This window comes from Parathielavia appendiculata (genome assembly GCF_033297405.1).
Source record: "Parathielavia appendiculata strain CBS 731.68 unplaced genomic scaffold N657scaffold_3, whole genome shotgun sequence".
Classification (NCBI taxonomy): domain Eukaryota; kingdom Fungi; phylum Ascomycota; class Sordariomycetes; order Sordariales; family Chaetomiaceae; genus Parathielavia; species Parathielavia appendiculata.
Window position 1 is genome coordinate 403253 of NW_026944222.1, and position 14601 is coordinate 417853.

Consider the following 14601-nt stretch of genomic DNA (forward strand, 5'->3'; position numbering starts at 1 on the left):
ATCATTCCGGTTTGGCGAAGTTGAAAAACCTCTTTCTGATGAATGCTATGGGAACCTCTTGCAGCAGACACCAACCTCAACGTACTGCGCAGGACTTCGCCGCCTCTCATACCTCATAAATCCTGAAGTTGTAGGCATACTCGCGGCAAAGCCTCGTAGATCATGCCCCACTCCGATCTGTGTAGGGGATCTGTGAATATGCCGGGCTCAATGTCAGTCTCTTTGACCAAATTTGAAGTGTGCCATGCGATGGCTGTGCGTAGCGTTCAACCTAACCCAACCGCAGCCAACCATGGGTCAAGCGAATGCAGTGTTTCTCTCGCTTGCTGTCACGGGTGCGGTTGTGCCATTCTTAGGACGACGGCACAAGTCCTCCGATGCCGAGCCATACATGTTGCGCAGTGCTGGGCGGGGGATGTGTAAGTGAGGTACCTCGCCTGAACGTGAGAGGGGCTGCGCCCGGCCAGGCTCAGCTCAACACCTCCCTCCCATGGGGTATATCATTCGGATCTGCCAGTGAGGCCTGTTTCCATCCCTCACCTGCTTCATTATCTTCTTTGCCCTTAGGTTGCTCTCGTCATCATGAAGCCCTCCCACGTAACGGTTGCCAGCACCCTCTTTCTGGCGCAAGGTGCATGGTCGCACCCCTTCGCCGAGCCCAAGACGCTCACAGACCACCCCTGGGAACCCACCAGGTCATCGATTTATGTCCGTACCCCTCTACGCCTTAGAGTTAGCAAACACTCTCTAGGATTACACTGACAGGTACAATAAACGGGTCCGCAGCTTCCCACGCCCACTCCCACTCAGGAGGGCATGATCAACGGGTGCAACAAGTTCCATGAGGGTGAGCCTCTCAACTTCGGTTCCTCCAGCTCAAGGCAGGGTGATGTCTGACTTAATATGATGGGACCAGCTGTGTCGTTTGCTTTCGACTGCAACGACATTGCCTCTCAGTACGGCATTTCGTTCGATACTTTCATCTGCTGGAACCCTGCTGTTGGCCCTGAGTGCAAGCACATCCGGATCTACCACTACTACTGCGTGGGACGCCTAGCGGAGCAGCAGAAACCTTTTGAATGTATCATGTGAGACACTCAAACCACAGTCTTGCTGACTTTTGGGGGACATTGCCGGGCAGCGCGAGGCAAAGGAGTCTTCGTCGTGATCCATTTCACTGAACCTGCTATGATTCGCTCCAAGAGGCTTGTGTAAAAGCAGTTCAGATATAACTATCTCTCCCTTGCATCCGGATCCCAGCTTGACAATCTTGCCTTCCACTACGTATACAACTCATCCGTCAGCGTATTCAACGCCAACCCATCTTTCGCCAAGTCATCCACATCAGTCAAGAACTGCAGCGGCATCTCGACCAGATTACCCCTGATGCCGCTCAACCACTCCTTCAGCTCCGCCACACCGCCAGGGAATTCCTCCCGGACAACATGCCCATAGTCAACCTTGCCCCGCTTGTACCCCTCAGCCGCCTGCTCAGCCGGCTCGCCGGGAACGACAAAATATTTGGAAAAGAACCGATCATAGTCCTCCCACGTGCGCACCTTATCGTTCGGCACGGGATGGAACGCGCGGCTGAAGATTTCAGTGTTGCGCCGCGCCGTGGTCCGCCAGAGATCGAGGAACTCTCTGCTCAGCGGGTCCTGCACCAGCCGGTCGGCGGGGGAGCCCCAGTCGTAGTCGTTCACCGGGTCGTGGGTGACCGGTGTCCAATTGCGGTCCGCGGCGTCGGGCCGCTGGTGGGGCAGCAGGCCGAGGTGCTTGCGGTAGAGCTGGCGGCGGAGCGAGGTTGCAAAGGCAGACGCTGTATAAGGGCGTCCGCCCATCGAGCTGGAAACTGGCGTGGGGTCTTCGATGACCACGGCGATCTCGCTGTCGTGGTTGCCGAGCTGGGAGCGGTCGTTGAGGTTCGCGGAGCCACAGATCACCAACTGATCGTCGGCGATGAGGACCTTGCTGTGAATATACAGTTGCTCTGACACGAAGGCGTTGAGCTCGTCCTCAGGTGAACCAGTCCACGGAACGCTGCGCAGGTCCGGGCCGTTTTGCATGTAGCATGCCGAGACGGTATCCCACGTCTTGTCAGAGATGTGGCTGGCGGCCTCTTGGTATCGGCGGTATCGGTCGTCCCGATGACTGCTGCGGCCGTAGTCATCTTGGCGACCGTCCTGGTCATGCCGGCCATAGTCATCCTGTTGACGATATTCGTCCCGACGGCCATACTCACCGCCCCGACCATATTCATACCCGCGGTCACCTCGACCGTACCCATCGTCGCCGTATCTCTCACCGCGGCCGTAATCAACAGGATAATCGCCACCATACCTCTGCTGATCTCGCTCGTATCCGGACCCTTCGAAGCGCTCGTCGTACTGTCGCCGCGCCTCCTCGTACCGGACGCCGCTCTCACGCTCAACGCGCCCCATGACGGCACTGGTATTGATGCGATCATAACTGCGCAGGTTGTAAAAGTTTATGTACATGTGTGGATCCTCAACACCCGAGTTGCGCAGCGCTTCGATGATGCTGAAGCCGCCGCGGTTGATCGAGTTGTACTGGAACTCCATGATGGCTCTGGTGCCGAGAGCCCCTTCGGACTTGAGGTCGCCGGCAAAAGCAGGCACAGCAGGCATCATGACGACAACTTGAAAGTCCTCACCGGTCTGATGGGCGTGGAGGATCCGGTCGACGATGGCCCGGCCGATCTTGTTGGTGACGGGTCTCTGCTTGTCCGACGTGGCGGTGATAAAGAACTGGTTCTCGATGTAGACAAAGTGCCGGGCGTTTTTGATAGCCTCAATGTAAGCATTGGCGATCGAGTGCTCCGTAGTGATCCCCAGAGACCACTGGCAGCTACTGCGAGTCAGCTGGATATGGGCGCCCTCCGTTCGCCGCTCAGTCCTGTGCGATGTCTCGTCGTCTCCGAGGAAGCGGTGCATGTGACGGGAGAAACGATTCTGCAGTTCGCCGAGGTATTCCTGGCCGCCGTCTATGAGGTCACCAGAATGCGGGTGGTGAGAGCGCGGCGGCTCAAGCCGCTGGTACTTGCCAATGTCCCTGGCGGTATACTTCTTGTTGAAGATGAAGTTCCTGAAGCAGGTTAGCAGGCGCGAGCAACTGCCAGAGGTACGTACCATCGCTGGGTGAAATGAATTTCCAGATTGTCCACGATGGGTCCTGACAGGCTGATGCTGATGTCCGACCAGCCCATGCGTGAGTTCTTGGTCCGGTCAACTAGGACAGTTCGTCAGCATCAAGGTTGGAACAATCAAGAATGCAAAGTAGATTCTATGAGGAGGAGTGAAGATGAAGTCTTGAACGAAAGGGAAGAAAGAGATGAAGGGGTGGAAAGGGAAGGGAAGGAGTGGGACGAAGAGAGGTCCATAGAGCGGACAAAGACATAGACGACAAGGGGTAGCGACAGCCTTGAAGCTGTCTCAGGGCTTACGCTTGTTGTTTTCCCACTTGTCGACATCCTCGAAATCATAGATCCTCGCATTGTTGTAGTCCTGTCCAGGGAACACGATGTCCTCGATGTTGCCAGGATGAGCGTCCGCGATCGGGTGGCCTGTCCTGTAAGCATGGTCCGAGGCTCAGAGTCAATGCTACGTACTGTTCGTGTCCCATCTGCCAAAACCTGGAGTCGTTAGCACGGCTGCGCCTGTTGGAATTAAATTTCAAGATGACCTACACATATCTAGACCCCCCATAAACGCCACCCTTCCATCAATGAGGCACAACTTTTCACTAGTCGACTGTCAGGACTGCTCTTCCGTATGGGCCGGCGTCTTTGAGCATTCCGAGGTGTGGAGGAATGCTGTCGGCTAAGTTCGCATGGTCGTGGTTCGATGGCTGTCTTCACGAGGGAGTACAACGGATACGGTACTTACTGATGGGCCCAGAACAACACGGTGTCCTCGGCAGTGCCGTAGAGACTTTTGAGGGCATCCTCGGAAGCCCTGGCAAGGTCGAACGTCTTCAGGCTGAAGTTCTGCAGGCCGGTGGAGAGGCCCTGGATGCCCGTGACAAGGGTGTTGCCGCTGACGTAGTGGTCAGGGTATCGGAAGACCTTGATGTTGGGATGGAGGGCTTCCAAAGCGTGCTTGGTGTGCTGCGGTGGTCAGCGCCGTCTCAAACCGGGATGTCAATAGGCTTACTATCGAGTTCACTACGGCTGTTAGTCTTGTCCCTCTGCACAACGCCAACCTGAGCTCACTCACATGTTAACGCCTGCGGCACCTCCTTGTAGACAACCACATGGATCCGCACTCCGCGCTCAGCGGCGGCTTTGAGCATGCGGTCTAGCCGGTAGCGCTCATTGCGAGCAGGGGGCCGACGCAGGTACAACTCGGGACTGCAGATCGTCAACATGCCGACCCTCGGCTTCCCGCGGAAGAGTGATTACATACCTCAGCCACCAATCCAGGATGTAGATATACTCGCGGGCCTCTGCAATCCGTGTTAGTGTCAGTGGTTCAGGCCGCCAAGCAACGGTGCATACCTTCAAGAGCCATGGACACAGCCCAGAAATAGGAGGCGCCGTCGACATACCACTTGGCATGCCCCGAGCTCTGGGGCGCGAATGAGCAGTAGCGATTGGTGCCGTACTCGGCGTGGGAATGGCCCTCGTGACATTCATGGCCGTCATGGGTGTGAGAGTGCTTCTCCTCGCCTGGCAAGAGGTCGTCGATGCCCTGCTTGGCTTTGCGCAGCAGCGAGTGGAAGTCCATGGTCTCGGCGTGCGAGTCGGTCAAGGGGGCCGCGCCTCGGCGTGGGCAACTGCGGGGCAGTCGAGCAAGAAAAGAGGAATCTGAGGTCTGTGAAACGGCGAACAACGTGACGACCGGAAAAAGACCGGGAAAGGTGGCGTCCAGCGTTGAACCTGGTATTGGGTGAGTCGCTAGCGCTCAGGAGTCGAGATGTGAACCCGGGTTCCTTGCATCATGCCGTCAAGTGTTCAATGCCCCTACCGCTCAGCTGGCCCGAGAACTGGCTGCCAGCAGTGCCAGAATACAGACCAATGAGAGCCCGGGCTTCATGCGCATCCTTCGACGAGTGGAGGCTCCCACGGCCCGTGAAATTCGACAAGTCATTCGCCAGCGCGTCGGATCCTCCGTAGGGCTGAGGGAATCCACATCGGCACTGGCAAGAGGTTCAACGTTCGCCGGGCAGTCTCGTGCTCTTTTCTCAAGCGTCATCTTGGTGAGAGTACGGCGTCTACGCTCAGCGTTTCTCTTTGAGCTGCTGGGACGGAATTGTATGAACCACGAGAGGCTTCGTGATGAACCGAAATTATATATTCCTCAACCGAGGGAAATTGGGCTTCGTCGGCAAATCCGGGTTAACCCGCCAGCTAGGGTACGTTAGTTATGTACACAGATCGAGCACAGGACGGCTTGCCCAGCAGGACCTCGGTGAGAATTGCCATTCCACCAAAGTTGGTGTGGTGAGGCGGACAGGGGTCCTGTTGTTCGACCCATGGATGCAGTCCATCTCATCAGTCCACGCGGGCTCTGAACAAAATTCTTTTGCCGCGTGTACCCCCGCACTGATTCTGTGTGGCGTCTGCTCCCGCGCAAGCCACGGCACCCTCTGTAAGTTATGTACATATTTTACCTCGGGGAAAGTGGAAAACCTGTGAGAAGGGCTCCATTAAGCCTTACCTCATGTACGGATCCGTATCAATATGGAAGTTCCCCTATCAGACAGCGGTGCCTGGCATTAAGCAGCAGCGGCAGCCAGGAAGCTTCTGACATCAAATCCTGCAGCACACCCTCCTGCATGCGGTAGCTTCCCGATCCACCGGCCTGCAACCTTAACGACCGCGACAGGACGACCGGTGAGCCGTGATGCGATGAGCGTGCATCCGACACGCCGTGGTAAAAGGTACGGGACCACCTCAACTTGGGCTCGGTGTGACCGTGGATGAGCCCCCATCCCCCCAATTCTCATCTTCCCCCATCCCTCCATGGGCACCTTAAAAAGCAAAAAAAAAAAATCTTGAGATTCCCTGCACACCAACCCGCTCCTGCGACATTTTCTTTCGAGACTAATCCGGTGCCGGCGCCGTGCACAATTGGCTAACTTCCCGCAGATACGTTCTGTTGAAGTATTGATCCAGTTCTGGAGAGGAAAGGAAAGGGGGTTGTGGGAAGACAGGGGACCTCTCAATTGGCGCGGGGATGCGACAAAAAGGCGGCCGAGGTCTCGGAATCAACCCTGCGGTGGAATCATCTCTTCGCCGGTCCTCTTCCTGGTAGACTCTTATACTCTTCGAAAGAAGTAACACGTCCAAGGTCACTCTACCACATACGTACACCCCCGTTGTGTTCTCGGGCGCGTCATATTGGGGTAGTGAACGGCGAAGGGACGAGAGGACACGAAACGCGCCAGCCACGATGACTTCGATGACCTACGTCTTCTCGCAAGAGCTGCACGGCCACCTCGTCCCCTACATCGCGGCCCTGCACGCCTCGTGCATCACCCTCGACCACATGGTCGGGCCATTCCTGCCTCCTCTGACCAACGAGAAGCTGCTGCCGTGGTGGAAACAGCGCATCGCCGAGGCCAACAGCGGCACCCGCATCATCGTCCTCCTGCTGCCCGAGACGGCGCCGGGGAAGAAGCCGCTGGGGACGGACCTGCGCGGGCTGGCCATGCTGAAGCTCTCCGAGACCGAGACGGGCTCGTTTCGGGGCCATATTGACGCCGTGCTGGTGGACCGCAAGCATCGACGGCAGGGCGGGGCGAAGTCGCTGGTTGCGGCGCTCGAGTATGAGGCTTCGAGGAGGGGGCGGTCGTTGCTGGTGGGCTTCCTTTTATACCCTGCTTTAGAAGACATGAGGACGGTTAATGGCTGACCGTTGGCAGCTTGTCGACACCGAGACGGACAGCGCGGGCGAGGCCGTCTTCAAGAAGCTGGGCTACATCGAGATTGGCAAGGTGCCGCACTTTAGCCGGACGCTGGCCAACGGCAAGAAGGGCGAGACGTTCCTCTACAAGGAGTTTCTGCCGTCACCGTCATAGAGTGTGGTGTCGGGGTGGTTCTGCTTTCTCACTTCTACCTGCTCGAGGCGTTGGTGTTGGGGTCGGTATCTAGATGGACGAGGCCCACGCTTCTGAAGGAATCTGCTTTTACCTTCTGCCTCTTCGTTATTGTCCGTTTTGAGAGCCCGACCACAGTCTTGGCTCTTAGAAACGAAAAATTACTTTCTTCTGATGTTGCAGCTCCCTATCCGCAACCCGGCCAAGTCACGCACGCGGGGTTTGGTTTGGGACTGACACCTGCTTGTCATCGTCAGCCACACAACGGATGACTGGTGACGTTGGTGGCATTGCCGTTGTATGCAAGTACCCGTGGGAAGCTGATTGACGAATAGCACCGGCAGTACAAACAAAGCTGAGTCCTCGCCTCTGCAGGTCCCCGTCCGCGGTAGGGTTGCTTCTGGGCTTCCTGGCCTGTTCTCGTCTCGTATCCATCGAGTATCCGGGAAGCTGCTCCATGATTCCATCAACTAGACCGTCCATTATCCAGACCATCAAGCTGACTTGGTTACATGTATTATACCCAGACTCATCCGAAACGCTGAGTGAATGCTGTAGCCCCGAATCTCAACTAACCTTTGCTTTCGTTCCACCGTGCCTGATAGATGTCTCTTTTTGGATCGAGCATGGCCAACTGTGTGCTCAGTACTCTGTATCCAGGATCACGGTGCGCATCCCGTCAGCCACTCTTACGGTAGTCCTCTAAACATTAACATGCCGCTTCGGCTGGGCATGGTAGGGGCTCGGATCTGACGGTCTCCGGCTGCAGAGACCCCGGTAGGTGATTGGACAGGTATCTACGTTACCGGTATGCGTTATGTACTATGTACCGGCCTGATGTGCCTTCACAGCTAGTCGGTTTGTTTATTTCCCAATTCAAGAGGACCCCTACTCCGTACGGAGTGCAAGCTTATGTCGACCTCTGAAACGTTGCAACCCGATCCCGCCGTGCATCCGAGCATCTGACACGAGGTCTCACACCATGGCGCCGGCCAATTGTGCGAGAGAACCCGCCTAACCACAAGCAGCCTGATCCGGCCGATCCCCCGCCATTGACCTCACAGTGTGTGGGCGGGCTGGTCACGCCGGCTGGGGTGTTGCCGAGCGAATTGGCTGACCACATTGGAAGTCAGCATATCCGTACGAGGTAGGGAAGGCCCAGGGAGAGCAGCATTCCTCGCAAACAGCCATAAAACAAACAGAACAATTACAGGAGTGGTGGAGAGGTCCAAATACATGGAAGCCAGTATCCGTAACCCAAAGAATCAATATTTACAAAACGAACCCGCCAGTGTAGGCAGAAGTAAAGCTTCAAGACAGCTGCCCTTACCCGGAAGAAGATATTAGTATGCACCCCAGAGACCTGGCACCCTATCCATCGCCGCCCTGATACCAAGGAAACATCATCACCCAAAAGAGCTATACACACGTCTATGCGAAAAACGGATATGATCAGAAACCAACCCCGACCTGTCCCCGTCTATACTTCTAGTCGACCTTGTTTCCGTTGGTCGACGCGCCCAAGATGGGCCCCTTGAGCTCCTTGGAGGCGTCGTCCAGCTTGAACTGGCCTTTGGTCCTCCTTCCTATTCCTATCCTGCCCCTGAACCACGAGAGACAACCGAACGCGATGCCGAGGACGCAGCCGGAACTGAGGTACGGGTGATCCCTGAAATTGGTCCTGATGTCAAAAATGATTTTCTCAAGAAAGCCGATGGTGAGCTTCGGCCTGAGCTTCGGCGGGCTCGCAGTGACCTTGGTGAGGGTCTCGAGGATGGAGGTTCGCGACGGGACGATGGGGTTGCCGGTGCTGGTTTGGTCCCAGTAGCGACGGTTCTAGTCGCACAGTCAGCCATATCTGTCAGGCAGTCTCGAGAAGCACGCTGCACTCACATCTTCGTCATTGATGACGACCCTGTCGCCATCCTTCACATCAATTCCGTACGTGGTGCGGATCCACCGCTGCCAGAAGGCGCTGTCAACCCACGCAAACGTGACCTCCTTGCGATCCGACCGGTTCATGTCGATCCGAATGTTCTTGGCCCGCTGGAGTGCCCGCTCGTCGTTCCGGTCCTGGGCCTCCTCGATGCGCAGCTGTTTGGCGTCGCGCAGCTCCTGCCGCTCGAGCTGGAATAGCTGGATCTGCTTGTCCATCCACTCGTTGGCGGCGCTCTTCATCTCCCGAATGGCCGACTTAAACGAGCTCTGATCTTCCCTATTGAGAATGCCGAGAACGACAATCTTGCCGTCCATGATCTCACGTGCATTCGTGGAGACGAGCTCCGGCACCATGGGCAACCAGACAGACCTCATCCAGTTCAACAGCTGGTTGGTATCCCGCATATCGCGCGGGCCAAAAGGCGTGTAGTATGTCGGGCGCCCTTCGCGCGAGACGAGCAGCCGCGGCCACGTCGTGATCTTGAATCGCTCGTACAGCTTGACGTCGCGTGTCTTCACCAGCTTTGCGCGGCCAATCAGGTTTATGGGCAAGCGCTCGAGGGCCTCCATATCCTCCGTGGTGGCGGCATGGTCGTAAAAGTACAGGAAGATGACTTCCTCCATCTCCTCAAGTGCCTTGAACGACTCGGCATCGACATCTTGGACGCCGCCGACCAATTCAAGAGCCTTCTCAGCATACGAAAGAAGGTCACCAAGGCCGCGGAGCCCCTGGTACTCGACATGTTCGGGTCCCCTAAAGAACATGAGAGTCGGATAGCCTCTGATGCCATGGTCCTTGCAAAGCTGCCGCTCAGCATCGCAGTTAATCTCGCCAATGTTGAGCCGGCCCTCCATCTCCTTAGCAAGCTGCTCCCAGTTCGGCGCCATCTTTTGGCAGTGGTGGCACCATGGAGCATAAAACTTGATGAACCAGGGCTCAAACGAGTTGGTCACCAGGCGGTGGAAGTTGTCGTTCGTCAGTGAAACGGATTTGCCATCGGCGTGGTGAGGTGATGCCGTCTTCAAGAATTTTGCGACAGGCGGGTTGAACGGGATTTGGACATATGTTGGGCTGCCCGATGCCTCAGCCTTCTCTGGCGGGGCCGAGGTAGCTGGTTTCTGATTTGGCGCCGGAGGCGGGGCAGGAGCTGGCGGCGGCGGGTTGTTGTTCTGTTTCGGGGCTAACTCCGCTTCACCAGCACCTTTATCGGCCGGCTCGGCTTTCGACTTGGGAGATGATTTATCGCCCGGCTCTGGTAGGTCGATCTTCGCAGGACGTGTGCCGGGCTTGGCCTTCTCGAGCGCGTCCTCAACGGCACCGCTCAGGACGCTCATGGACTTGACGCCCTTGAACGTTACGATGGGCTCGCCATCCTCGTATATAATGGTGGTCGGCCATGATGACACCTTGTGCTTGGTGCAAAGGTCGTTGTACGCGACGCAGTTGATGTCGGCGAATCGGAAGTCGTAGAATTGGGTGAAGTCGGCGACTTGCCCGGCCGGCGAGGAGGTATAATAGAATTCGTACAACGTCTGAAACGTCGGAGCAAAATCGATACAATGCGGGCAGTACGGACTGGGAACATTAGCACGGCCGTGTCATGTAGCGTGGGACAAGCGCGTTACCTGTAATGTTTGACTATCAAGTACTTGGATGCATTATACTCCTTTTCCCAGTTGTCGGGGGTCAACTCGAGCATTGGTGGCACCTTTTTGCCGTTGAAGTATGTGTTTTCTCGGACGGGATCCTCGTCCAAATCTGCTGACTCGGCGGCGACGAGCGCGGCCGCGCCAAGCAGCAATGGCCAGGTAGACAGCCGCATGATGGGCCGCTTGTGTCTCGTCTTAATGAACCGAGAGCAAAAGCGCCTGGCACCGGCAGTGGCAGCAGGCGTCGCACCTGGGGGTTCACGACCAGCGCGGGCCGTAGGTCGTTGTCGGCTCGAACTTTCGTCGACGGCGATCTAGCAAGGCATCGGGAGCACAAGTGGAAACCAGCAGCGCGGACGCTGGGACAAGACAGTTCCGGCTCGCGTGGTACGGACAACCGATGCTGATTATCGCAGATTGTTGCACACTCTAAGTCGCTGGCCAGGAGTCGTCGTAGGTCATTACTGGTTGTGGTGTCGATGCTGCGGATGTCGAGAAGATGGTTCAGGAGGCGATTGATTCTTCGAAAAGGATTCCGACACGTTGTTGGTGCGGCGTAGTCCCGGTCTAGCCCCCATACCTTCAAACATGGGTCAGTCACTAACCACGTTGGGTCTAGCCCGTCCAATCTCAAAGGCAAGGGGCAATCCACGGATCCGTACCTCTGTTTTCTAACATCATCAGCTGGCTGCCAGTGGCACGTAAAACTCTCGAGGCAAAGCATCCAGGCATCCGTCCCCGGCCTTAGACGTTGATGAGGCACCGATTTGATCCTTTGAAACCATCCATTTCTGAGACAATTCGAGGCTCAAGAGATGGATCGACCGAACAAGCGATTGGCATCGGCCGATGATGAACCAGCCGGCAGTTACACGCCGCTGTCCCTCTCGCACCCAGTGAGCCCTCCGTTGAAGAAGCGTCGGCTCGCGGTACCAGCGGAGGACAAGAAACCCCATGTGCAGTCCTCAATACGGCCTCGAGTTTTTAAGTCCCCGTTTCGGCTCACCAAGGTCCGCAACTTGCCCCCAGAAATGAACAAGGACACAGTCACACTCAAAGACATCCTGGGCGACCCTCTGATCGCGGAATGCTGGGAATTCAACTATCTTCATGATATTGATTTTCTCATGGCCGCCTTTGATCCCGACGTCCGTCATCTCGTCAAAGTCCATGTGGTCCATGGATTCTGGAAGAGAGAAGACCCCAACAAGCTGGCGCTCCAGGTAGGCATGCCGTTCTGTTCAAGTGAACAGGACATTTCATTTCCATGCGATGCCTAACGTCTACCAGGAAGTGGCATCTCGGCACCCGAATGTCACTCTCCACGATGCTTTCATGCCTGAGATGTTCGGCACTCATCACTCCAAGCTGATGATTCTGCTCCGTCACGATGAGACGGCCCAGATCGTCATTCACACAGCCAACATGATTGTCCGCGACTGGACCAACATGACGCAGGCTGCCTGGCTCTCGCCGAGGCTTCCTCTCATGAAGCCATCGCAGCAGAGCATCAGCCAGGAGGAAGCAACAATCGGCAGCGGAGCCAAGTTCAGAATCGACTTCCTCAACTACCTCCGCGCCTACGACACACGGCGAGCCACCTGCAAACACATCATCAATGAGCTGACCAAGTACGACTTTTCTGCAATACGCGGATCCCTTATCGCCAGCGTACCGGGGAGACACAAGCTCAGTGACTACTCGCCAACCAGATGGGGCTGGGCAGCGATGGAGCAGGCCCTCAAAGCCATTCCCGTGTCCCAGGCTAAATCCGAAATCGCAATACAAATCTCCTCAATCGCCACCCTAGGTCCAACAGACAGCTGGCTCAAAAACACTTTCTTCCGCGCCCTCAGCGGGGGGCAAGGCACCGCTACCCGACCACCTCCCGACTTCAAGGTCGTCTTCCCCACCGCCGACGAAATCCGCAAGTCCCTAGACGGGTATGGCTCGGGCGGCTCCATCCACACCAAGATCTCGTCTGCACAGCAGGTGAAGCAGCTGGCGTACCTCAAACCGATGTTCTGCCACTGGGCCAACGATTCGGCCAACGGCGCAGATCTAGACGCCAACGCAACGGCACAAGAGGCAGGCAGGAAACGCGCAGCGCCGCATATCAAGACATACATCCGCTACGGCAATAAATTCGATCAGTCCATCGACTGGGCGCTGGTCACGTCGGCGAACCTGTCAAAGCAGGCATGGGGCGAGGCCGTCAGCAGCAGGGGCGAGGTGCGCGTCGCGTCGTACGAGATCGGCGTCCTGGTATGGCCGGGCTTGTACGCAGAGGACGCGACCATGAAGGCGACGTTCTTGACGGACTCGCTCGCGGATGGCGAGGTGGAGGAGGGCAAGGCGGCTGTGGCGCTGCGGATGCCGTATAGCCTGCCGCTGCAGGCGTATGGGGATGGCGAGGTGCCGTGGGTTGCGACGGCGAACCATTTGGAGCCGGACTGGATGGGGCAGGTGTGGGAGGCTTAACTCGGCGATAGGTGATGTTGCTAAACCAATTGCGAGCTTCAAGCGAGACGCGCTGGCTGAGGATCTGGTGAGCGGAACACAGTAATTGCTTGCTACCTCAGATGCGGATAGATCATCGGGACGCCTCGTCTCATCGCCGTGTACAATGATTCTTTTCCGCAAGACACGCACTCTCCCCGACATCTTCGTTTATTGCCCGCCAACGGCCTCGGGCTCCTTGTTCTCGTCGTAGCCGTACTTGCTCTTCATCTCCTCGATCTTGGTGACGTACTTCTCCTGCGCCTGCTCGGGGGTGGTGCCCTCGTCGACGGCCGCCTTCCACGCGTTGTACTTGGCCTTGCCCTAGGGGTGTGTGAGCACATCAATGTTGGTAGCTTGGATTAAGATTTGGTCCAGGCGCACCTTGAGATCGAACATGCCCGGCTTAGTGGCGGCCTCGATGTTCTCGCCCGTTCCAATCTTGAAGAGGGCTGGAAAGCATGTCAGTGTGCCCCCGATAAGTCTGCTTCAACCCGCACACACCGTAGATCTCAAGGAGGTCCTCATTGCTCGGCTTCGACGTCAGCTTCTTGCTGTCGACGACGGCCTTCTTGAACGCTTCGCTCTGGGCAACCATTTTGGTAGTATTCCGACAGTGATAGGTGATGATGCGGATGCGGTTAGTTCTGAACGTGGTTCGTACTGATGGTGTTGCGAAAATTCAAGTTTCTTCTTTGCAGCTGATGTTGTTGAGGAGATGGGTCGTTTGTTGGGAGGTTTGGCGGGGTTAAGACGGTTCGAACGCGGGGTCCAAGTTCCTTCCCTGGCAACCTGAGGGGCAGCTTGTGACCCAAACCACTACAGGTCTGGATCGTCATTGCTCCACTGCCACCTGCCAAGCTCTATGTGCTTGTGCCTGTCCCAGCGCACATGGGGTTTCTGCCCAAATTATTAAAGACAAGTGTACCTATGACAATCACTTCGAGCTGTCGCTACGGGTCTTTGACCATGCGAGGCACCGTGCTCGTCGGAACTGCAAGGGCAAGGACTGCATCTGTATACCCTGGCCGAGGAGCGGACGGATGTCGATCTGCTGGCCGATAGGGAAATAACATTTCCTATTGTACACGGATAATCCACCTACGGTAAGGCAGGTCAATTACCTAGGTAATATTGTAGGCCAGCCTCCAAACTGGCATGTTCTGCCCTCAATGACATGAGACGCAATCGTCGGTCCCGAATTTCTTGATCGGCCGTCTCGGGTGCTACCAGCGGTAAGCCATTGTCCAAATTTGGTTAGCGCTAAGATGGGCACGTGCTCTATTGTCGGTCCTTCGGCAGCAAGCCGCTCCGTTGGCCCGCGATTCTCTTCAATTCCAAAGTTGCAATGCCCTATTCGACCCATTGCTTCAATCCTTACCATTCAATGATGATAGAACTGTGTTGCAAATTAGTTTTTAGGTGAATCTTAGACCTCTGGGTCAACTTTTGACG

At 56.4% G+C, this 14601-nt stretch overlaps 7 protein-coding genes across 7 annotated transcripts; 4 read left to right on the top strand and 3 right to left on the bottom strand.

The window, feature by feature from the left end:
* Positions 1–520: 520 nt before the first annotated feature.
* N657DRAFT_688287 (carbohydrate-binding module family 50 protein) lies at positions 521–1410 on the top strand. The gene is made up of 3 exons (XM_062796931.1): positions 521–708; positions 787–847; positions 917–1410. Exons 1-3 carry the CDS (start codon positions 583–585, stop codon positions 1090–1092), a joined length of 363 nt encoding a protein of 120 aa, XP_062649318.1. The 5' UTR covers positions 521–582; the 3' UTR covers positions 1093–1410.
* Positions 852–5020, bottom strand: N657DRAFT_269843 (phospholipase D/nuclease). Its single transcript, XM_062786545.1, has 10 exons — positions 4517–5020; positions 4425–4464; positions 4236–4369; positions 4173–4183; positions 3906–4126; positions 3707–3762; positions 3629–3652; positions 3464–3583; positions 3150–3249; positions 852–3105 (listed from the first exon to the last, which is right to left on the bottom strand). Exons 1-10 carry the CDS (start codon positions 4743–4745, stop codon positions 1281–1283), a joined length of 2760 nt encoding a protein of 919 aa, XP_062649319.1. The 5' UTR covers positions 4746–5020; the 3' UTR covers positions 852–1280.
* A 56-nt stretch (positions 5021–5076) lies between these two features.
* Positions 5077–6272, top strand: N657DRAFT_269895 (uncharacterized protein). The gene is made up of 3 exons (XM_062786546.1): positions 5077–5609; positions 5784–5901; positions 6110–6272. The coding sequence occupies exons 1-3, from the start codon at positions 5297–5299 to the stop codon at positions 6129–6131; spliced, it is 453 nt and encodes a 150-aa protein (XP_062649320.1). The 5' UTR covers positions 5077–5296; the 3' UTR covers positions 6132–6272.
* A 141-nt stretch (positions 6273–6413) lies between these two features.
* Positions 6414–7041, top strand: N657DRAFT_678650 (uncharacterized protein; the record flags this gene model as incomplete). Its single annotated transcript, XM_062796092.1, has 2 exons — positions 6414–6821; positions 6886–7041. The coding sequence occupies 2 exons, from the start codon at positions 6414–6416 to the stop codon at positions 7039–7041; spliced, it is 564 nt and encodes a 187-aa protein (XP_062649321.1).
* Positions 7042–8364: 1323 nt separating this feature from the next.
* On the bottom strand, positions 8365–11126 carry N657DRAFT_270074 (thioredoxin-like protein). The gene is made up of 3 exons (XM_062786547.1): positions 10624–11126; positions 8953–10573; positions 8365–8895 (listed from the first exon to the last, which is right to left on the bottom strand). The coding sequence occupies exons 1-3, from the start codon at positions 10818–10820 to the stop codon at positions 8548–8550; spliced, it is 2166 nt and encodes a 721-aa protein (XP_062649322.1). The 5' UTR covers positions 10821–11126; the 3' UTR covers positions 8365–8547.
* A 336-nt stretch (positions 11127–11462) lies between these two features.
* On the top strand, positions 11463–13128 carry N657DRAFT_569089 (phospholipase D/nuclease; the record flags this gene model as incomplete). The annotated part of the gene is made up of 2 exons (XM_062788638.1): positions 11463–11870; positions 11938–13128. 2 exons carry the CDS (start codon positions 11463–11465, stop codon positions 13126–13128), a joined length of 1599 nt encoding a protein of 532 aa, XP_062649323.1.
* A 189-nt stretch (positions 13129–13317) lies between these two features.
* N657DRAFT_678653 (putative fatty acid binding protein) lies at positions 13318–13744 on the bottom strand (the record flags this gene model as incomplete). Its single annotated transcript, XM_062796093.1, has 3 exons — positions 13318–13470; positions 13531–13598; positions 13651–13744. 3 exons carry the CDS (start codon positions 13742–13744, stop codon positions 13318–13320), a joined length of 315 nt encoding a protein of 104 aa, XP_062649324.1.
* Between the last annotated feature and the right edge of the window lie 857 nt (positions 13745–14601).

Excerpts from the sequence above, each read along its gene's own strand:
- N657DRAFT_688287 (XM_062796931.1), top strand. The coding sequence starts at position 583 with ATGAAGCCCTCCCACGTAACGGTTGCCAGCACCCTCTTTCTGGCGCAA. Across the intron at positions 709-786 it reads CCACCAGGTCATCGATTTAT|CTTCCCACGCCCACTCCCAC; the intron begins GTCCGTACCCCT and ends ACGGGTCCGCAG. Across the intron at positions 848-916 it reads GTGCAACAAGTTCCATGAGG|CTGTGTCGTTTGCTTTCGAC; the intron begins GTGAGCCTCTCA and ends TGATGGGACCAG.
- N657DRAFT_269843 (XM_062786545.1), bottom strand. The coding sequence starts at position 4,745 with ATGGACTTCCACTCGCTGCTGCGCAAAGCCAAGCAGGGCATCGACGAC. Across the intron at positions 4,465-4,516 it reads TGTGTCCATGGCTCTTGAAG|AGGCCCGCGAGTATATCTAC; the intron begins GTATGCACCGTT and ends CACGGATTGCAG. Across the intron at positions 3,250-3,463 it reads CAAGTGGGAAAACAACAAGC|TTGACCGGACCAAGAACTCA; the intron begins GTAAGCCCTGAG and ends GAACTGTCCTAG.
- N657DRAFT_269895 (XM_062786546.1), top strand. The coding sequence starts at position 5,297 with ATGAACCGAAATTATATATTCCTCAACCGAGGGAAATTGGGCTTCGTC. Across the intron at positions 5,610-5,783 it reads CGCAAGCCACGGCACCCTCT|CACACCCTCCTGCATGCGGT; the intron begins GTAAGTTATGTA and ends CAAATCCTGCAG. Across the intron at positions 5,902-6,109 it reads CCGACACGCCGTGGTAAAAG|ATACGTTCTGTTGAAGTATT; the intron begins GTACGGGACCAC and ends AACTTCCCGCAG.
- N657DRAFT_270074 (XM_062786547.1), bottom strand. The coding sequence starts at position 10,820 with ATGCGGCTGTCTACCTGGCCATTGCTGCTTGGCGCGGCCGCGCTCGTC. Across the intron at positions 10,574-10,623 it reads TTGATAGTCAAACATTACAG|TCCGTACTGCCCGCATTGTA; the intron begins GTAACGCGCTTG and ends TAATGTTCCCAG. Across the intron at positions 8,896-8,952 it reads TCGTCATCAATGACGAAGAT|AACCGTCGCTACTGGGACCA; the intron begins GTGAGTGCAGCG and ends CTGTGCGACTAG.